This window comes from Telmatherina bonti (assembly GCF_933228915.1).
Source record: "Telmatherina bonti genome assembly, chromosome: 17".
Lineage (NCBI taxonomy): Eukaryota > Metazoa > Chordata > Actinopteri > Atheriniformes > Telmatherinidae > Telmatherina > Telmatherina bonti.
Genome location: NC_136615.1, coordinates 28,549,033 through 28,572,779, shown reverse-complemented (window position 1 = coordinate 28,572,779; position 23,747 = coordinate 28,549,033). Strand labels below are relative to the sequence as shown.

Sequence of the window (23,747 nt, the reverse complement as noted above, 5' to 3'; positions counted from 1 at the left end):
CTCTGATGAAAGTCAGAGAACAGCCAAATAATGAATAATGAATAAGCCAAATATCCCTAACTTTTTGTGAGTAGTGTATATTGTAGTCGGTGGTTAAAACTAATTGGCTACAAAGGAGGAAGGACATCACTAATGTCAGGACTAAATAAATTAAATAAATGCAATTATTACATGATGGAGTGAATTGAATTTAAAGTATAAAGTAGCAAAAAGACAGAAGAAAGCACCTCAACTGTTAGGCAAAGTGCAAGAAAAGCTTAGTGGTATTTTTAACCTAGTAGTGTTTTGTCCCTGCAGCATTATACGCTCCGATGATCGCCAGTCACTTCTACAGTGATTTGCATATACAGCACATTTTAAGCATCATGGCACATTTCACCTTCAGGCTGTAGGTAGTCTGGTAGTAACATAAAAAAGATGGAAGATCACAGATCTCATTAAGGGTAAACGGTGTTGTAAGACTGCATTTCTGCAGTCAACAGAGACGTCGGCAATGTAATCAGCTTTTCTTCTTTCTGTATGTAGCAAATCCAACCGTTTCAACTCCAGGACACCATGTCTTGCCTACTTGCAGGGAGCTGCTAGCCTGACTGCTAAAGACTTTAACCGCTCATAACCGGACTGAAATCCTGTTCCATTAGATTTCTAATAAACTGAATGATGTTAAAAGCAAGTAAGCTTCAGTAATGTGGCACAATGTGATAAGGAGGAAATGTATTAATTCATTCATTATCCTAACCGCTTAGTCCAAATAAGGGTCGTGGGGAAGCTGGAGCCTATCTCAGCAGTCTTTGGGTGAAAGACAGGGTACACCCTGGACAGCTCGCCAGTCCATCGCAGAGGGAGGAAATTAAAAGTCCCATATTATACTTTTTTTTTCCCAACACTTTCATATGGGCACCAGAAGTCAAACAACATTGTTTTCAAGGTGTGTTCAGCCTTTGTCCGTAACCCTTTCATCCATAAATTAATAAAAAACAATGCAACATATTTTTAAATACAGCATTTTACCTCTACAGACATATGCAATGATACTTTTTTGTTTATTAGTGATATTTGCAATTTATCAGGATGATACTTTTTTGTTTATCAGTGACATTTGCAATTTATCAGGATTTATGATTAATTTAATGTATTCTAATATTCATAAATATATAATCATAATTATATAAAATATATATATATATATATATATACATATATATATATATATATATATATATATATATATGTAAAAAAATCTTCTGTAAAATATAGCTGTATCATTTTCTTTTCCCATTTATCACACAAACTTGCATAATTACATTATGTTTAATGATGCATCTATTTAGTCTCCAGTGAGACTTAATATTGGATGACTCCTAACATCCACTGAAGTGGTTTATTTACAAAAATACCATTCTTATTAATGGAAATGCAAAAGAAAAACTAATTTGTAAATAGGTGTCAACCATATGGCCACGATGCATGAAAGGGTTAATTTCAGCCATTCCAGAAGTGACTCTAGTAAGCTCTACTGACAACACAGTGCTAAGTCTGAACCTTTAAATGGTCCTGAGAGGTGCCCGTCACCCACTCCACGCACCTCTTGCTTGGGTCCTCCCAGTACTTTTTGAAGGCATGCTCAGTTAGCGGACAAGCGGGTCAATGGCAGTACTCACTGTCGGGTGAGGTGGTTATTTCCCTTCGTGAGGTCACAAGAGGACTGGTGAGATCTCAGACTCACCAGTTTGAGCACATATTCAATAAAAAGTAGAGAAAGTGACGAATCTCCTGATTTTTTGGTCTCATACGCACGCCGTAGAGACACATATGACTGTTAGTAAATCTTTATAAAGTGTACTGAAACGTTTAGCACGCTATGTCAGGTTAGAGGGGGACACTTCACTTCTTCAGTTCAGGATAATAGTGTGATTTTAACAATGTCTATTATATTCACCTTCTTCCACTCCCACATTTAAGAGGATCATAAGCTGAGCACCATGTGGACTGCATTAGCATGCTAAGATTTAAAAGAAATGCATAAAATATCAAATTGTTCAGGTTACCTGCAGCCAGTATCATTCTCCACTTGTCCATTTGAATACATCTGTAATTTATATTTATTGTAATCACCTTTGTCTGCGACAGACAACATGCTGTTGAAATACTGCTCCTCCGAACTCCACGAGGTGTCGTTCATTTTGTTGGAGATTCCACATGAGCCGTGACAGTTCACCTTGATGGCTGTGGAGGAAACACAAAGTTAGAGTCAGTCTGAAAGACATGTGTGTTCACAATAATGACTAAACCAATAACACTACAAGACAATAACATCCCTATTTGTATTTTCTTTATTAATAAACTACAATGAAGAAAAAGTCTCAGGGTAAAAAAAATTTTCTTCTTTTTTTCCCCCATTTTTCATTTTATTTTAGTATACACAGACAAGTAAAACAATATCGGTCAGCTAAAATGCTGCCTTAAGAGGATTTGTTATATAGAGACAATGCAGTTTGATAGCAATGTGGAGCAGAAGGTAAAACTACACTTACCGGTTTACTTTATTAGGCTAATTAATTATTTGTTAACACACACAGCCGTCATGTAAACATGCTAAAGTTCAGGCTAAGCATCAGAATGAGGAAGAAAGCAGATTTCAGTGATTGTGAACATGGTTGTTGTTGCCAGACAGGCTGTGGTTACTTTCTGAAATTGCTGATCTACTGGGATTGAAACATACAGACATTTCTAGGGTTTACAGAGGATGGTGGTGAGCAGGCAGACTGGTTGGAGATGACAAAAATGCAATTGCAAATCCAAACACCACTGGTTCCAACCACCATATGCAGAATAGCATCTCTGAACACACAACACATCCACCCTTGAAGCAGATACAGCAGCAGAAAACCACAACAGGTTCCACTGCTACCAGCTGAGAATAGGCTGAGGCTACAATTCACACAAACTCACCAAAACCAGACAGAAAATGGAAGAAAATCTGCACAAGTTTTCTCATTAGCCAATGACTGGAGCAAGGTGTGTTGCAGCAGGGAAACTACTGGCAGGACTATGGCCCTCGAGGACCGGAGGTGCCTACCCCTGGTCTAGGATGATTAGTGGCAGTATTCACAGACATAACACATGACTCAGTCAATCTTCCTCTTCTTTGGAAAACACTCTTCGAAAACATGCATAATCGTAAAGAGGATTTCATTCCTGACCATAGACCGTATATGAAAGATGGACGGAGCTTCTGGCGGTCAAAAGTGAAGCCTATGCGGAAGTGTATAAAACTGCAGTTCCCCCTTCATCCACTAGGGGCTGCATAACAGAGCGAATCCCCATAGACTCCCATGTTAAAAAGACCAACTTCACAGCAGAAATAAACATGTTTACCGCCTGGTTCAAAAATCCATTTTAGGTTTAATAGGTCAGGTTTACCTTCATGACAACTGTGGGGGGAGCGAATTTTTTTCTAATTCGCCTGTTTAGGGGCGCATCTTTTTGATTGACAGGTACCTGATCTCCCGCTTCAAGTCAGAAGAACGTAGAACAACCGCGGTTTTTAGCCAGTTAACAACATGACTTAGCTTTAGCCCGCTTACCTTCATTACCTGGTTAGCTTCTGTTATCTCCGGGTTAGCTCAGTTAGCTCTTAGCTACAAAAAGCTCATAGTTTGCCCAATGTCAATCATCCACCATGACGCTAACAGCCCCCCTCTCAGCTCCACCTCTTTGCCCATATATGTATTTTCTGGGCGAGATGACACGAATGCCCCTGCCAAGATGGCGATGGTAGGAACCGCCCACCAAGCTTCAATTCAGCTCTTCAGAAACCTACGGGTGACGTTACAGAGGCTCCGTCCATCTCTTTATATACAGTTTATGTTCCTGACCAAGGGTGCTGGTTCTCCCAACAAACCTGGAGTTACACGAATGTCTTCTTGTTGTGTGTGGATGGCTGTGTTTGCGAGCGTGTTTTTTTTTTTTTTTTTTTTTTTTATTTAATCTTATTTAAATCTTAGTTCATGTTTTAACTAATGCTGGTTCAGGGACTGTAGGAAGAAATTAGCAGCTTTGCTAAACTGTGGCACCACACGTTTCCTGTTGAGGTCAATGGATTGCTGTGCTTGTCCATGTGAAGCAGGCAAATTCACTCATTCATTCATTCAAATCATTGTGGGCCTTTGCTGTTTGTACTGCAGTAATAAATAATCTGTGTCAACGGGCAGTGACAGGAGTTTGTGTGTGGAGAAATCCCTTCATCAGGTTGGCCCTGTGATTAGACAGAAGAGGTGAATGTAAATCAAAACATAGATGCTTTTTGTTAAACTGGGTTGGATTGCAACATTGGTTATGCTTTCACCACATTTTTCCAGATGCAAATGAGACAAAGCCGTGCACTTTTTCCTTCAGCTCATCCTGAATTCAGATGAGCTTAGCACAAGACAGGGTGGAAGTTAATGGTTTCCTGCGTAGCTGCTCTTTTTCCCTTTCTTATCTCAAACTTCGAGGGGGAAATCATTCTCAGTCTTCACACCGATACTCCAAGTACATCAGCTGCAATAAGGGGAAAAACGCTCAAGACTGCATCGGATCTGCAGTGAGAACACTGCTGGTCTCTGTAATCACTCCTCCCCTTGTCTGTCTCTCCATCTCTCTGTCAGGAAATGATAGCTGATAACACACAAAAACACAAGCTAAAAACATGATTAAGCAGAAAGCATCTGTATTATCTCCAGAAAAGCAGAAAAAGACGCAGACGGCGAATAACGTTGTAGATGTTATGCCAACAGTCACATGGTGGCACATGACCTTCTTGGTTTTGTTCTTTCCCTCATGCTTAGTCCACTTATTCAGATTTCTTGTGTGTTCAGCATCAATAGCCAAATGTTATTCCAACAACATCTTAAAGCAATAAAGACAACTAGCAGGACCATTGAAGATGCCATGGATGTGCCAAACTTTTAATGTCTTGCAACCATAGACTGTATATAAAGAGATGGATGGAGCCTCCGTGACGTCACCCATAGGTTTCTGAAGAACTGAATTGAAGTTCGGTAGGCGGTTCCTACCATCGCCATCTTGGCAGCGTCATGCGCGTCGTCTCGCCTGGAAAATACAGATATGGGCAAAGCGGTGGAGCTGAGAGGGGAGCCGTGAGCCTCACGGCGGATGATTGACATTGGGCGAACTCCGAGCTTTCTGTAGCTAAAAGCTAACCGAACTAACTCTGAGATAACAGGAGCTAACCAGCTAACGGAGGTAAGCGGGCTAAAGCCACGTTGTTAACCGGCTAAAAACCAGGGTTGTAGTACGTTCTTCTGACTTGAAGCCGGAGATTGGTACCTGTCAATCAAAATGACACACCCCTAAATATGCCGAACTTTGAGATTAAATTACTTTTAAACGGGCAAGTTAAAAAAAATAAATAAATAAATCACCCCCCCCCCACAGTTGTCATGAAGGTAAACCTGACAAATTAAACCGAAAATGGATTTTTGAACCAGGCTGTAAACATGTTTATTTCTGCTGTGAAGTTGGTCTTTTTAACATGGTAGTCTATGGGGATTTGCTCTGCTTTGCAGCCCCTAGTGGATGAAGGAGGGAACTGCAGTTTTATGCACTTCAGCATAGGCTTCACTTTTAACCACTGGAGGTTGCCGCTTGCTTGCAACTCAAGGGTGCTTTGAGTTAGCTGGTCACACATGTACTCCAAATTTTATGTATACACAAGTATTTTTTTCTTTGTACCTTATTTCATTTATAGGTTAGCTAATAAAAATATGTATATCACAAAAAACAACATGATGAATCAAACCAATTCCTGTCTGACAAAAAACAAACAAACAGACGGAGCTAAAAATGAACACACCACCAACTGTGTTTGACCAACACCCTTGCAGGATTCTGCACTGACATGACAGGGTATACAGACAGACACACACACACACACACACACACACACACACAAACACACACACACACACACACACACACACACACACCCAGTGTGGCAGATGGCTGAGTTCTGCACCAGCAGGGCTGCTGGCACAGTTTCCACTAAGAGGACGGCCCTACTCTGCCAGTAAAAAATTTAAATTAAAAAAAAAAAAAAAAAAAAATCTGCTGCCCATGAAACAAGGAGACGCCCTTCAGCCGTGAAAACTAACATCGATTTATTTGGCCATTAATTAAACTCGGTGTTAACGTGGAGTAGACAGGTGCTATTGTTTTTTCTTAAACAAGACAGATGACAGAGTCGAAGCTTTCTAGGGTCACCGATCGTCACGGCAGCATTATAAAAGGTGTGAAGCAGTAAAAGATGGAAAAGAAGGACACGTGTCTGATATGAGATATTGTTTACAGCTGTCCGTTGTGGCATAGCAAAGAGCCCGGGAAAGGTCAGAGCAGGGGTAATCTGTTAATATCCCCAGCAGCAGCAGCAGCAGCAGCAGCAGAGGAGCTAAATGTAAGAAGTTCTGTCACAAGAGAGAAGCTGGCTTTCTGTAGCGGAGCAAGGGCCGGCCTCTCCACAGAAACATGGAGCCAGATGGAGAAATGATAAGTTTAACGAGATCTGGATCCAGATATGTGGATGATGCGTCATCACATTCCACCACATAAATGCTGAAAGGAAGCAGCCAAAACCAAAGCTTCTCCTTAAAATGTCTGTCTGGATCCACCATAACACCACAGCGTTTAAGAATTTTGTAAAGTTGCGTAATTTCCTGAAGAATTACTGTGGTTTAATTTCTTCAGAAACAGTTTTGAGCATGTGATGAAGTCAAGAAGGGGGAAAAAAATGTTCTAGTTTTGACTTATCACCAGACACGAGAAAATAAAGAAAAGAGAGATGGAGTGACAAAGTGAAATAGAAAGAAAACAGAGTAGAAAAAAAACTTCTGGAAGCTGTTGTCTCTGTCCACATGGGGGCTCTGGTTTGTCTGGGTTGGTAGGAGATCCACCCTGCAGTGGGTTGGGTTTTATAATCTGTGGTAACTGCTGGTGTTTTTGGTTTTTAAGGCAATCTTCGTCTGCTTCTGATTCTCATAGTGGCTGCAGCCTCATTTTCACAATCTACACTCATCACTGAACACAATTTATTCCTGATATTTTGTTCTCAAATTCACATTCACACACGCTTATACAGTCACTGTGCTGTCCTGCATGCTTAATTACGAAATAATTTCTAGTGTTTTTGTTATTCGAGGTTTTTTTTTTTAGCTTAACTTCTCATAGGTGCTCCTGATGACTGTCTGCTTTGTGTTCTTCCATATACTGTATGAGGTATTCTTTAGTTCACAGGTGTCAAACTCCAGTCCTCGAGGGCCGGTATCCTGCAGGTTTTTGTTGTCCCCTGACTGAAAGTCATAGCTGATTTAAATCAAACAGACCCAGCAGCTTCTTGTCAACCTTGTTGTCTTGTTAGAGGGAAACAACAAAAACCTGCCGGGACTCAAGGACTGGAATTTGACACCCCAGTTTTAGTTGATTTACTGCTGTAGCAGCTGTTTTTGCTGCTTCGCCACACAATGGCATCATGTAAATAATCATTGAACGAAATGAAGAATAATCCTCAAGCATCACGGGGAACTTTAAATCCACAAGGTTCCTCTCTGCAAAGCAAATCTGTTTGGCTTAACACAGCAGCCAAGCTTGCTGTGGTGCGGGACAAAACAAGCAAAAAGTTCTAAGAACAAGAAGTTAGAAAGATAAATATATACAGAATCTATTTATTTTCTTATCTTATCTATTTGTCTCAGCAAACAACAGTAGAGATGACTGTCATCATCATTGTGGGCCGAGGCCTCTGCTAGCATCGGATAACCATCTTCATTTCCTCTCTGGGCATTGCTCCCCCTGTTTGACTAAAATGTTTTAAAACTCTGTTTGTGGACTTCAACTTCCGATAACAAAGGCTTTCATTAGTAAACATGAAACACCAATTTGGCAACATCTCTAGAAAATATGATCAGTGAAAGTATCCATAAAAACAACTGTAAGGTGACATTAGACAGAAAAGATGAAGTGAAAGAGATAAGAAAGTGTGTTATTGCTGAAGCCTTTTCTTTCTGGTTAAGTCTGACTGGTTTCAACTCCAGTGTTTGTTATCAGGCTCACCAGTTCATCCATCAAGATGAGACATTATGTTTAGAAAAAGACTGTTTGATTACCATCTTTTTATAATGAACATCTTGTTCTAAGATGTGAGCTGCAGCCACATCAGTTAGCAAATATGTCGTCTATGCCACCGGATTACAGATTTTTATCGCTGCGAAGAATAAAACAAGTAAATGTACGATCACTGAGCTGCAGTGTTCAGAAAAAAACATCCACTCAAACTCCCTGTGTTGAGATCAGGGGTGTAATTTTTAAGTTCTTGCACAGTCTTCTTAAAATGTTTGCCTATAAGATCAGAAAAATCCTGTTTAAAGAACCAGTACGGGCCATTTCTCCTCAGAAGATCCCACAGCAGGCAGCCTGAAGGCAGCAAACATTCAGTAGTTAGATGGAAACCAGCAGGAGAGCGTGCTCTGACTCAGCAGCTGCCTGCATTTGTTGCCGGTGCTGGACTGTGTCCAGGTTACCTCCACAGTTCATGAGAGTGTCTGGAAGAAGCGATGATCTCGGTGCTACAACTCATTGGATTGCACAAATTAAGAATATGAGGGCAGACATATAGGACGTCATTGATGGCGTTTCCAAATCTAGCTGCCCGAACATGCCTTCTGACGCAGACTGGGAGAGTCTCTGGAGCTTTATTTAAAAGAAAGTAGTTCAAGTGGCTCAAATGTTAACTTATTAAAATCACTATAACATTTGCTAACCACTCTATGTAATCTATAACATTCCTGTAAGAACTTAAGTGAGTTTACTGAGTCATTGATACAAACAAACTCCCTCTGCAGGAATTTCTTCCGTTAGGCTACTCCTTTCTGGAAATTGGCTTCTTCTTTTGCATTGGGGCTGGGCGATATGGCCTGAAAATAAAATCTTCAATTTTTTTTTTAAACCAAATCCGTTTTTAAATTGATTCCCTGTTAAATTCACTGATTCACTGTTAAAGAAAAAAAAATACAAACATCAAAAATTATTCTTTTTAAAAAATGCTTTCATTGCAGTCAGCCCAGGAATTTACCTGAATTTAAAGGGCAACAAAACTAGTTGTTAAACAAGCTTGTAAAAAAAGATGGCAGGTGCTTCCCCTGGAAACAATGAACAGATAACACACATGTTTGCACTTTGTGCTTTTCCACAGTGAGCTTGTTTTTAGGTTTTAGGCATGCATTTAAGAATAAGCCTCATTTCACTTGTATAACTTTATTCAAAAAAAAACAAACAAAAAAACAAAAAAAAAACCTAATAAATTATTAAAATAAAAGTGCCTAATCTTGGAAGAAAAATAGTTACTTCTTTGAGAGTATTTTGACAATAAATTGGGAATGAGGTAATAAATATAAAAGTTTCACTTATTTGGGAACGAGGTCTTTTTTTCTCGCTGATGTTGATGTGTTTATGCGGTTCGGAAGGAAAAAAGCGAGAGTGCGCTGACGTCACTAGTTCGCTGGGCGATATGCCTAAAATCTCACATCCCGATATAGCTCATTTTATATCCTCAGAACGAGGCACATAACGATATAAAATTGCTGTTGTGTAATTTTGTGTCAGTCATCAGTTATTTGTCAGACGGCTTGGCATGCCTTAAAGCGCATCTTCACATAAAATAAAATAAAGTAAAAGACTGCAGTAAAGTATTGTGGCGTAAACAATAGAGCCTCATATGAAATTATAGACAAACAATATATATCGTCATATCGCCCAGCTCTACGTCACTATGATTGACGGAAGCCCAAAAGGTGCTGGCGGGACAAAAAGAAAAATCTCGATTTTCGTTAAAAAAAAATCTTCATCAACAGCAAATTTGAATTAATCGATTAAATCAATATTTGTCCAGCCCTTTATTGCATGCTTTAAAATCAGGTATTCCAAAAGAAGGTATCTGAAAACTAGGAGCTTTTTAGGGCTTGGACGATATCCTTTTGTCCTGATTCGATTCAGATTTTTTTGGGTGCTGATTCGATTTAAATTGCGATTCTCACAATTCTTTGATATTGCTGATTTTTGTAGATTAAAAACAAAATAAAAATGTAGAAAACTTCTTTTTGCTAGTCATTTTACTTGATTTCAATTAGGAAAAAACAACATAGTAGCCAGATCATAGAATCAAGAAGACAGATAAAAATATCAATAAAACCAATTAAAAAATGACAAAAATTTTATAGTGGATTCATTTTATTTACTCAAAATTGATTCTTTTAACAAAAAAACAAAAAAACAAAAAAAAAATCGATTTTAAAACTGTGAAGCTAAAAATCCCGATTTTCGATTTTTCGATTTGATTTTCCCACCCCTAGAGCGTTTACAAAAAAAATTATGCTTACACAAGAATAAAAGTATTAAAAATGACAACAGAACAGCTTTCACAGACTGTGGGATAAAACTTCAAAGAGCATAGATGGGAAACATGAACAAATCATGCTGGGAAATTGGGTTGATGATGGCTAGCTCCTTATTTACAGCCATTATACTGAGTTTAGAGCTTCTGTGGACAGAGAGGAACAAAGAAGCTTCAGAGGGTTTATTTGAGGTGTCGATTTTATAACAAACAAAGACGACTGAAGAAATCCTCTAAGCCTTTCAAACAAAACAATCCAGGGAGGAAACGTGCCCTCATAGCAACAATAGTTTCTACCTGAAAGAGAATCGGGTGAAAAGACTGAATTACATGAATTGATCCAACATTCTTTGCATGCAATTTAAAGCTTACTGAACGTCACTCATACATTCCAGGATAATGAGGTATGGCAACTCCCACAGCAGTGTTTGTGTGATAAGACTGGACTGTCATAAATAAAGCTGTTATATGGCCTATCGCTGGAAACAGCTTTTTCTTTGCAACAAACTGGAAATATAAACTCTGTAGCATGCTCATATCTTGAGTATTTTGAAGAATTTTGTACAAAAAAAAGAAAGAAAACACGTTCAGTTTCTTTAAAAAGCCCCCCCCCCAAGTCGCAGCTTTTTGTATCATAAGGTGGCCCAGTAATCCAATGCTACACTTGCTACCTTCATTAAATCTTTAAGCACTTCAAACAATTAGTCCCTCTCACTTTTCCTGCATATTCCCTCTTTAATGACTCTCAGCGAGGTATGTCGAGCAGAGCCACCTGATCTCATGATCTATCGCTCCCAACTGTAAGGAAATCCCCTGCAGCTACACAGAGCTGGGTCTGTTTGTTCAGACATGCCCTCAGCCAGCATTTACCAATAGAAATGCTGCTTCTGTGAGACAAAACTAAAATAAAAATAAATAAATGGGAAGCTTAAATGTGAAAGCACGTTTTGCACAACTGTACATGACCTCTCAGGTTATGAAGTTTTGTTTGGATTGAATCTGCATGTAGGACACCCTTTAAAATGTTTGCATGCGTGTGTAAGAGACTTACCCCTTTAGCATTTGCATCATGAAACCAGTAGATGCATAATCTGTACTCTGCATATCCGTGCTTACATTACCTGTCATGACATAAATTTTCCACTTTTTACTGCTATAAGATGAAACCCAGTGAGCAGGACTGGGAGTTGAGTTTAGATTGAAATTCTTGGAATCACTATTTGACTTAAATATGATTACTGATTTAATTAAAGAAACATTTTCAATACAGATAAGACCAAACTAAAATAATTTATGATTTAATGAAGTCAAGTTTGCAAACATGGTATGAATGAGCCTGAAAGCAGTTTCAGTGTTCACGCATATTACAATAAAAATACTGCCAAATAAATTCAGCACTTCATTGTATTTCCCAGAAGTCTGCTTGTTTTCAAAAAGGAGAAGTTGTACAAAAAAGTTAAGTACATTTTACATTTTTTTCTTTTTGTTTTGCCGTTCTTCATTATTCTAGTAACCAACTATCTTAAACTGACTCAAGTTTCTGCTGAAGCCGTGATTACGGGAGAAAACAATACCAAAAAATATATATGTTGTGAAGAAATGATAAAAGTTAGAAAATGAATATCAGAGGTTACATTAACACTGCAGTTTTTAATGTGCAATCATACCTTTTTTTTGGCATGGTTTTCCCCATTTTAATTTAAAGGCAACTTTCATCAGACTGAAGTGTGTACGGTCTAAAGTAGGGCTGCACAATTAATCAGATTTTGATCGTGATCACAGTTTTGGTGGCCACAATTAAATTAACTTGATCGTCAACAATATTTACATTCAAAATTTAAGCTCTGTCTCTTACCGCTCAGGTTCTCAACCAATAGTCTGCCCACCACCAGGGGGCGAATGCGTTGTTAAGGCTTCATTAAGCTAATTAAATACCAAGCGCGCACCTTTTACCAGCAGCCATTCAAGTATTGAATTGGTCGGACATCTGAGGTGGGTGCGGTTAACACGGAAAAGCATGAAGCTGTAAGATGCCACTTCCACATTTTTCCTGGTGCAGGTAAAACAGATTGTTTTGATTAAACAGCTGATCAAGGTGATAAAAAATACAAACATTTTTGCAACATGTGGCATTAAAATACAAAACCCCTGCCGCATGCACAACCCCCTCTGCCGTAGACAAGCTGCTCTTTAAATATGAAATAACCAGCTTCATTGAACAAACAGCAGACATCGCCCACATTGATCCCTCCCGGCTTCAGACGAAGTTTCTTGTGGAGGATGTAACAAGTTTTAGACTGATGAGAGCAAGTCATGTCAAGAATGGAAAATACAGCTGCATCAAAACACTGGATAAGAAATATGAAATCCCTTCCTGTAATTATTTTTCCAAAGGGGCGTTGCCTTGGTGCATTAAAAATACATATTTTTTCCAGACACAATGAATGATCGCGATTAATAATCGTGATTACAATACTGATCAAAATAATCGTGAATATTATTTTGGTCAAAATCATGCAGCCCCAGTTTAGAGTGCATGCACAGAAAACAACATCACACACAAAACACTGAATTTATAGAGGGAAATATGCATGCTACTCATTAGCGTGTGTGAACAGTTGCTAAGTTGCTGTGCAATCAGAACAGACGTAATAATAATTTAATATGGTGGTTTTCGATATTGTCTCGTCCCACCTTATCCAGCCTGGAACCGTGACGTCTGTATTGGACAGCTGTCCACTGGCCTAAAGGTTGGCGGCTCAAGTCCCCCCATGATGCAGCCCCGATGGGGACACAAGTCAGTGTTTACAGCGTGCCATTCTCTTATAGGCTTGTGTGTGAATCTAAAAACAGTAATTTGGGCAATCTCTGGAAAATATGGCTAACAATAAATGAAAAATAAGCAAAAAACAACACTATCAAATACAATGAGGGTGGTACATTTTTGGAAAACACAGACGTACGATTTTGCCACCCAGCACCACAATCTGTTGGCACAGTACATCTCTTTTTTTTCATCATTTTGAGACAGATGTGTGACACTGCTGTATTAACTCAGATGTGCAAACACTGACTCTCAGACAGATTAGGATTACCTTTGATGATATCTATGTCAATACAGACTTAAATTTAAGCGCTGACTACTCCATTATGACAATCAGTATTGTCCAATGTTGACCTGATTCACAGCCCTGCTTCAGGAACAAAATATTTTGTCCCAAAGGTGTTTCAATAAAAAGTGGCGTATCTATGGGACTAGTCATTTTTTTTACATTTAAATTTATCATTTGATGAGTTAAACCAAGGATTTCAATCATCACTTCCACAGAGATGCTGAGAAATGAGGATTCTGTCAAGGCTCTGCTTGCTCCATCTGGTTTATTAGCTGCTGTAGATGCAGATTTAACAGTGTTAATGATATATAACTTGTCAGTTCATCCAAGGTCTAAAGCTACAGTTGCTAAGAACTAAAATTTCAAGGCCTTAGTGAACACAGCAGCACGCAATAAACCACTTTTTTTTTTTATCAGTCAGCCAATAGGTTTTATTTCTTTATCACCATGCACCAGTCAATATCATGTCCTACTTTTACAGAGGAGTGACATTTTTTGCCTGGTGATTCACTCTTTTTTTCATTTTGCATTACAGGAAATGAAACAGTATTGTTAAACAAGTAGGAGAGGGAGTCAGCATGGGTGGGTCCTCACTTATTGGGGGAAGTAACAAACAATTCTTTCATAAAAATCGGAAATAAACAGCTGTGGTGTTGGCCAGTTTTTTGGTTATGAAGGTCAAAGGAGTTATAATTAACATGATTAAATCAATGCGGAAGAGGAGCAGCTGGTGTCAAGACTTCCAGCTGACAGAACCCCTTCAATGGACACAGTACAGCGACTGATGAAGTATATGTGGATCAATGCCTCCCGCCCACACTGAAGGGCATCACATAGTCGCACTGAGTCACTGCTACGCTCACTGTGTAATCACATGCCACATAACTCATTTCAGGACAAAACACAGCAAAGTCAGAAAGATTAAAACTGGTTCCTTTGGCTAAAGTTCATGTACTCTGTCCTTTATAAACTCCAAGTCTCACATAACCCCACAGACAAAAGGAAAAATAATCAGGCACAAAACCAACTGTGCTCTGATGAAAGGCGACGGCAGCTTCTCAAAACAGAAAAAAACAATCTCAAGAAAGCGTATAGCTCCTTATGATCTGAATTTCCTCCATTTGCTGTAAGTATGGTGCGTGTTAAGCTAGAGACAACAGAAGTGAAAGTGACAGGAAGTGATGGTATTGAGGAGGTAATTTAAGTAGCAGTGGTTGCAGTAGTTTGACAACATTCAAAATAGCAGAAGATGCAGGATGTATTTCAGAAATGGCTCCTTCTAGTCAATCCACCCTTCTAGGTTTTTTTTATTCATCATATGATGACACTAAAGCCTGAACAGACTTTATGTGCTGGTGCACTGCAATGGTCTCGACACAAGGGGAGTGACAGGCGAAATTCATTGTAACCCAGCTGAGAACCGAACACAAGGGAGGCGACATCACAACCTCTGATCACTTGTCAGAAAAATGATGTTGGAGGGAACAGTCAGTAGATGCATTTCCATTGCATTTTTTGCTTAATAAAAGCTATATTTGTAAGTTTTAACAAACAACAATTTACGGGTGTTTCCATTGAACAGTGTCTATGCCATTAGCAATAAATGCTCGTGAGAAGAACAAGATTTTACAAAAACTGCAGCTTTTGTAAGGTAGCCGCGTAGCGTTATTATGGTGTTTGCTACTTGCTGTGGAGAATTTACTTCGACTGTTTTAAGCTTTTCTCCCTCCTTTTCAATTCTAAAACTCAGAAATTTTCTGTTGTTTTTTTCCACACCGCACCATCTTTACTGGAAATGAACTGGTCATGACCCCCCATGTCCCGTCCGGGGACACATAAATGCGTTAAAAATGTTTCCATTACATTTTTGCAACAAGTTTCTATATAGAAACATGTGAAAAAAAAAAAAAAAACACCTCATGAGACCGTAAAAACTTGTTAGCTATATTTGAGATTTGTTTTTAAATGTGGGTATTTCCATTAACGTTTTTTTACTGCAATATTTAGTTTTTGCGCAGTTCTAGGTGTAATGGAAACGCACCTAGTGAAACCTTCGCTGGCTGGTTGTAGTGCCATGCGACAGCGATAAAGGCTGAACATTTTTCAGCTTTGTGTGGCACGCCGCAAATCGCCGTGTGCATGTCTGCATGAAGAAGGGCGAAATTTCACATGCACGAATGTCGCTTTGCTGGAGGACGACGGCGATTTTCGCCTCATTATGCAACTTCCATACGAATGAATGGAGAATAAGCAATGTCGCCACCTCGTGTGTTCAGCCCATTAACCTTCATTTTAATATTGTTCAACAGTTTAACCTCAGTTCAATCAATCAATCTCTTTAAATCAATTTATTTATTTTGTGATTTTAATATTGCTTTATCCTATTTTATCAAGTGTTAACGTTTTTATGGAATGCATGAGCAGCCAGTGTTAAAATTTCCTTCAGGATTCATAAAGTCTGTCTGTCTACTAAAATACAAAAGATGAGTTCAAGGAGGCATGAAGGCAAATGGAAAATAATAAACATACAACAAAATCTCACATATCATTGTGATAAAAGCACCATCTGCTCAGTTTTGCTCTTTAATAGCAGCCAACACCTATTGAGTACTTTTACTAAACCTATACCTGCAATATGGGCAAATGAGAGAAAAAAAATGCTTTAAAACCCACATCCATAGAAAAAAGTTTGGGTTTTTTTTCAGAAAAAACTAAATTGAGGACTAAACAGGACTTGGCAAGTAATTTTGCTGCGTATGCAGAAAACAAGCAGAAGTCATTAACCATTTGTCATAAGTGACTCAACATGTGATTCACAACCCACAGGACTTTTATAAAAGACAAAAAAAAAAAACACTAAATTGGTGTTATTATCACAGATAACTGGGGTAAGGTAAATCCAAAAAAGCCCAAGAAGGTTTTCCCACATGTTTCTGTAAGTAAGTATCAAAACTTGAAGATGTTTTTTTTTTTTTTAATGAAACCTGACCTCAGCAGTCAATAACCAGGTAGATAAATGTCTAAAATATCTACAGAAGCTGATTCAATAAGCTAATACACCAACATCTCCTGTATCAGGTGACTGTAAATGCTGCTAATAGGGGAACAGACAGAGTGGAGGCTAAACTGAACAGACTGACTCTGGCCTCCACTTCAGATCTATAACTCATCAGTCTACACAGAAGCAACGCCTACCTACCACTCAAACTTTTAGTTCAATGATTTGACTCAGAAACAGGAAGCATATTCTTTTTTAACTCTAAGACAGTATAATATAATACAATAACAATAATACAATATAGAATTACTGCCAAAGATAGCATATTTTATAAAATAACACGACAAAAGATTGCAAAGTACTTCACCATTCTATTACTGGCTTCCTGGTCTGACAACTGGTCAGGGGAAAAAAAGTAACCCAGACCAACACAGCACTTACTCAGGGCTCATTTCACTCATTAAGATGTTGATTACTATTTGAACCTCTTCTGATTGGTGAACTTTCTTCCCTTTTTTATTAAATTAACATGTTTTCTATTGTTTTCATTTTCATATGAGGCTCTGGCATTATTGTGAATTAAGATGATCCACTTTTCTTTACAATGTTTCCAATTCCATTGAGTTTAGCAGGAATTTAAGCACAATTTCTCTTGATTATTTCAATCAGTTTGAGCTCTAATCTTCAGGTCTGAACACCACCCCAACCCTTCAGTCACTCTGTTGTAGATATGTTTCTGGTTTGAGAACATTGATTCGTTGTATGGCCCAATTTCTGAGACTGGTCACACACTTTATGTTTGAATAATAAGGGACACAAAGGAGCTTATAGTTGAATCAGAGACAGCAAGGTGTCCAGGTGGCTGTAAAATGTGCCCAAACCATCATCTCTCAACCACAGTGCAGTCAGATATGTGTGCTGATATGTTGCATTTGATTCTCACCAAAGTGCTGCAGGGCATGATGGTTGAACTTTGTTTTTATCAGCTCAAAGGACATCACTCCAAGCATTTTGTGGTTCAGATGGAACTTTGCAAACCTAAAGCCTTATTTGCGTTCCATGTTAAATATGCATACAAAAAACAGACTTCTGTCGATCTTCTGCATAATTTACATCTCTATTTAAAGAGCATGCAGATTAGCAGTTGTAGAAAATATAGATATATAAATACATCCTGATATTAAACCCATATTCAAAAGCACCATAAAAAATGTTTTTAATGAAGAACAGATCTTTACTGATAAGGCATTTTTTTAATTTCTTAACTTACCTTTTAAACAGAAAGTGTTTTATATATTCTGTAATAAAATGAAGATCCCTCTGTTTTAATTTAGTAAGCTGATGTTAAGTATTTAGCAGCTTTAAACAGTCTTAATATGCAAAACGGTTTTCTAACTATTAAATCTTAGTGTATACACATCATGCATACATATATACACATTTACCAATACTTTGTAATGTTGCCCCTGTATGGTGATACATATTGTATCACCTGATTCTTGCACACACACCCTCATTGTCATTGCACATGGTAAAAGTAGCAGTACTACTGGAAACTGTGGGGCAGCGTAGCGCAACATAGCTGGTAGGGGTGGGAAAATTGAAACGAAATATTGAAAATCAGAATTTTTTTCCATCAAAATTTAAAATAGATTTTTTGTTAAAAAATCTTTTTTTTTTTTTTAAATAAATAAAAATAATCCATTACAAAATTGTTGTCATTTTTTGCTTTTATTGATCTTTTAACTTGTCTTCATGGGCATTATAGCAGCAGAATGATGGTCTGGCTACTGTGATGTTTTTCCCCATTGAAATCAAGAAAAATGACGAGCAAAAAAAAAGTTTTATACATTTTTAAAATCTACTAAAAGTAGCAATTTCAAATAATCATGAGAATCGCAATTGAAATCGAATCAGCACCCAAAAAATTGGAATCGAATCGGGACAAAAGCACACCATCACAGCCCTAATAGCTGGTAGGTCTGTGACGATATGCTTTTGTCCCGATTCGATTCTATTTTCAATTTTTTTGGCTGCCGATTAGATTTAAATGGCGATTCTCATGATTCTTTGAAATTGCTGACTTTGGTAGACTAAAAACGAAATCAAAAAAATTCAAAAAACTTTTTTTGCTTGTCATTTTTCTTAATTTCATTGAGGAAAAAACAACACAGTATCCAGAACATAATTCCAATGCTATAATGCCCAAGAAGACAAATAAAAAGGAACAATAAAAACAAAGAAAATGACAAAAATGTTATCACGCATCATTTTTATTTATTTGAAAATAAAACATTTTTTAACTAAAAACTTTATTTTAAAATTGTGGAGCAAAAAAATCCCAATATTCGATTTTTCTAATTTCATTTCCCACCCCAAATAGCTGGCATGAGACTAGCAAAACAAAAAAGCCCCAATGTATGTAAACCACACAGACCACCAGCATCTACTGTGTTGCTTCTTGTACTGCCTCTCTCTGTGAATGCCTGTCATCACGGTCTCCTCCACGGTCAAAATTATCTGAAAGTGACATCAGAATTCTGAAGTGAACTCTGCCCACTGGATAATGTGATGCCCCAACAACCATGCCAATGCAAAAGATGCATGGGATGTGTGTGGGTTGTGACGTTTGATGAAAATGTACCTATTTATATACACAAAAGGAAAAATAAATTATGCTTAAACTTGCCAACCATGTTCAGTTTAGACACAAAAACTTTTTATCCAGCAACCTTCCCAAACAAACCACATTATCCAGAAATATTAACCACAACATCACTTATACATCTAGAAAAACTAGCTATGATGCTGGTTCAACATTATGTGTAAATAACGTGATTTATTCATGTTATCTGAATCACAGACGCACGGCCGCTTTGATCACTGTCTTTGTAAAGCATAAGTAGAAATGCTGTCTAATGGACTCCATCATCAATAATAGAGCAAGGCTCAGAATGTGGCCACAGTAACATTCAGGACTTCAGAAAACATACGTTTGCTTATCAAACCCATGGTGAACATATTTCATACAGACTGATAACTGTACATAACAAGCTCACATTGCAGTATTGATAGGAAAAACACAGATAAAGATCCATACAGATTGTATTAGTGTTATCTGTGTAATGAATAACACGAGTAGCCAAATAGCACAAACACACAGAAGACAAAACTTCACTGTAATTTCATGTAGAGTCCTGTTATAAGAAAAAAAAACTGGTAAAATTGGATTATTTCTTGCGTAGGTGCTTTGAACATGTGCGGCAGGAAGCAGCTGGTCTTATGTGTACTGAAACAAAGAAAAGGAACAGCTGACTGAAACTGAAGACACGCTGCAGACTAGCTTTAACTTAAGCAGTCAAAATGTGCTACAGTGAAGGCAACGGCTTGCTCCTCTGCATGATGGAACAATAAAGACAGAAACTCCTCCATGAAAAAGAATTGTTGCCATTCATCTTGTGGAATTGTAAACAAACAACAACAAATAGTCTCATCAATATCTCTGCTCTTAATCACATGTTATATACAGCTTGAAAAAGTGACCAGAGCATTGTCTAGACGACTCATCGTCTGATTTAATCAGATATTCTTGATGAAATACAGAAAATGGAGCATCTACTCTGACTGTCCAGACAACATAGGAAGAAACCAGTAACTCTCCTGGAGACTCTTCTTAAGAAACAAAAAGCAGAGTCATATGCCACTGCTGCTGCTGCTGCTGAGGGAGAGGATGTCAGCGGGCAGCTATAATGCATTACTGTTCACTAACGGATGCAGGAAAGGTTCAGCTCAAGGCCGGATTATCCAATGGGCATTATGGGCATGGGCCCAAGGGCCCACAACCATGGGGGCCCACGCAGGGCAAACACCAGCAGTTTGGACATGAAACGAAATGTACATAAAAGCTAGATAGTTACAGGACAGTGTCTAGTATACTGCTATGGTACCACTGGCTGAGAGATGTTAGAAATCCAGTGTATCATTCACAATTTTTACAATGTTATGGTGTGGAACGGGGCCCCTGGAACAATCCGGGTGCCTGTGCACTTTTAATCCGGCCCTGCTTCAGTGCTCTTAAGATAGAGTAGTTTTAATAAGTCCACTAGTCAGCCTAAATAAGGGACAAAAGTTACCCAAAACAAGCTTTAAAATGCTATTTCGTACAAGTAAGCTTCACAGGTGTCAAACTCCAGTCCTCGAGGGCCGGTATCCTGCAGGTTTTTGTTGTCTCCGTGCTCCAAAACACCTTACTGGAATTCATAAACAAGTTGACAAGAAGCTGCTGGATCCATCTGATTTGAATCAGCTATGCTGGTGGAGGGAAACAACAAAAACCTGCTGGATAACGACCCTTAAGGACTGGAGTTTGACACCCCAACACATTTCGACTCCAAACATGACTATAACTCTGCAGCACATGACTCAATACATACTGATTATAACAGAAGACAATGTGCTTTAAACAAAAATCCTTCACTTTGAATCATTGTTTGATATGTCTGCTTTGCTGCAGATGTGAAATCAGAGCTCAATTTTTTTTTTTTTTTTTTTTTTTTTAATATCAAATGATTTAATTGAGCTGTTCATTCAATTTAAAGAAGCCCACTGTGTGTCCGCACCAACTTTTGCCAAAGCAGAGTTCAGTTTAGGAGTTTCTGCAAATAGAGAAAACAGCTATGATGTTAACAGAGCTCAGCAGCAAGTTTGATCTTTGCCGTATCCTTCTACTTCTGGTCAGATAATGCAACAGAAAGGTAATCCCACCATGCCAGAACACAGATGCATATGTTGCCATTACCGGTACTTTAAAAGAAATAAGTGAAATTGAATTGTGCTGTTGTCATGTCAGTGTTGATGCCACATTGAATGTGTCCCTGCAGCCTGACATTGCTATTTTTTTTCACTTTACTAAAAGTATCCTTGACAATTATCATGTCTTTGTACCAGACTCCCACAGAAGAAGTGCTTCAGATAAAGATAGCAGTCCTTTATTATCAGAGGAGAATCCAACAAGGATCACTTACATACAATGGACTCCTTGTTTACTCCAAAAGCTATGCTCCATCTTATTCCCACCCATATTCAACAATAACCACTCTTTCACCTGAAATTAAGCATTAAAGCTTTAAAAATATACAATAATTTGAGTACATTTACAGATAAAATACGCATTTTAACGCCTGATGTTCCGCTTTTTGAACCGTTTCTTGCGGCTTCAACAAGACAAGGAAGCAACATGTTGTGATGCAAGTTGTGGGCTTTAAGGGACTATAACAGCAGACTGTAACTCGCCAAAACGGCGCAACAATTTAGCGACTGCTCGAGCGGAGTGGTTTCTCCCCCCCCCCCCTCCAACACACACACACACACACGCACACACATAGCGTCCACCACTCCCAGCGCAGCACCACCACAACGCGCGGTGGTCCGCACCACGTTCCCAACGTGAGCAGCGACAAAACGAGCTTTTAAATCGGTTGCGGAGCAACCGTTAATCAGGCTCGTTGTCCCTACATTTTCCACAGCGTCCTCCGTCGCGAGGCAAAAGTTTATTTACGTCGAAACCTTCCGCGTGTGCGCGCGCTCCGCTGAGCCAGGCGGTGGAGACACGCTGGCACAATATTACTGTTCCTCTCCTCCGTTGTTGAAACTGCGCTAAAAGCACCCGAGGCTTACCTTTATACTGCAGCGAGTGGCCGGTCCGGATCTTCACTGTTCCGCTTATGGACTCTCCCGGACCGTAAACCACCTTGTTGTTGGTAAAAGTGATGTCAAATTCCTGAAGCTTTCCCATGGCTCCTTTCCGCTCTGCTACTGTGCTGTTCTGCGTCGGTTCTGCTGCTCTGCGCTCTCACCTGCCGCCGCGCGAGCTCACCCTCCTCCCTCCCTCCATGGCGACCTGTGACGTCATTTTGACCGCTGGAAGTCGTGGCAGGGATTACAGATGCTCAAAGGCTTTGTGGTCCAAATTACAGCAACCACATGTGTAAACAAATAAACAATAACTTTATTTAAGATCAAAATTTATTTATTAATGATCCTAATGAAATTAAGAAAGAGGAAACATTCTGAAATTTTTTTTGTACCAATCAGGGCCGGATTAAAAGTGCACAGACCCCTGGGCCCAGAGTGTTCCAGAGGCCCCCTTCCCCACAGCAACATTGTGAAAATGATACACTGTGAAGTGACATTTCTAACACCTCTCAGCCTGTTGCACCAGTAGAAATACACTGGACACTGTGGTGTAACTGGCTTTTATATACATTTTGTTTTATATCCAAACTGCTGGTGTTTTCCTGACGTGGACCCCAACTGGGAGTGGGCCCCTTGGCCTGTGCCCATAATGCCCATTGGATAATCCGGCCTTGGTACTAATAGAAAAAAACATTTGTGCACTTTTAAGAGATGATAGTAGTGATGACAATGATATGTATAGGTAATGTAAATTACACGCACATGGAAACACCATTGCAAGGAAAAATTGGTTTTTGTTCTTCTAAAGTTAAAGTTAGCTTGTTATACAGCTCATTTGTGGTCTTCTTATAACAAAAATCAGCCATGCAAAAGTTCCAAGTTGCATGTAATGATGCTATGAGAATAATCTTAAAAGTTCCCAGAGGTGGCAGTGCACGTCAGATGTTTGTCACTGCATGAGTGAGCACACTCAAAGCACTTTTAGAACATTTGATGTCTAAATTTATGCAACATCTGGACAAATCTACAAAGCTCTCTCAAGTCCTTCTTAGAGTTGACCCCCCCAGACTGAGGATGCACAGGTTGAAATGTATTTATGTTTTTTTTTAGATAAACTTGATGATTTTATGATTTTATGTATGTGTCTTTTATGTGTTCTTTTGTTTCATGAGTTTTTATTTCATTTATTACATTTTGCCAGTGATATTTTATTATAATTTATTTTTTTAATTTTATTTGTGCAGTTTTATTAGGTTTTAATAGTTCTTTTATTTTTAATCAACATTTTGTAAGTATATTCATAAATACAAAAAATTATAAATATATGCATACATTTTTTTTCAAAATTACTGTAAAACGGGAATTTAAAAAAATATAATTTATTGCAACTAATATCGTTAGTAGTTCTCTAAAATGGTCAATAATTACCAATAGTCAATGACATGTAAAACTAAATGTAGTCTGTTAACACCCTGAAAGCTGCATCTCTGTATGGTACTTT

At 38.5% G+C, this 23,747-nt stretch overlaps 1 protein-coding gene across 1 annotated transcript in view; it reads right to left on the bottom strand.

The window, feature by feature from the left end:
- The window catches only part of arrdc1b (arrestin domain containing 1b), a gene marked incomplete at its 5' end in the record, with an annotated part of 45,644 nt that extends 23,298 nt beyond the window's left edge, over positions 1-22,346 (bottom strand). The window contains 2 exons of the mRNA XM_079257197.1: positions 2,116-2,226; positions 22,229-22,346. Of these exons, the coding sequence (XP_079113323.1) occupies positions 2,116-2,226; positions 22,229-22,346 (229 nt within the window). The remainder of the gene's footprint in view (positions 1-2,115; positions 2,227-22,228) is intronic.
- Positions 22,347-23,747: the final 1,401 nt, after the last annotated feature.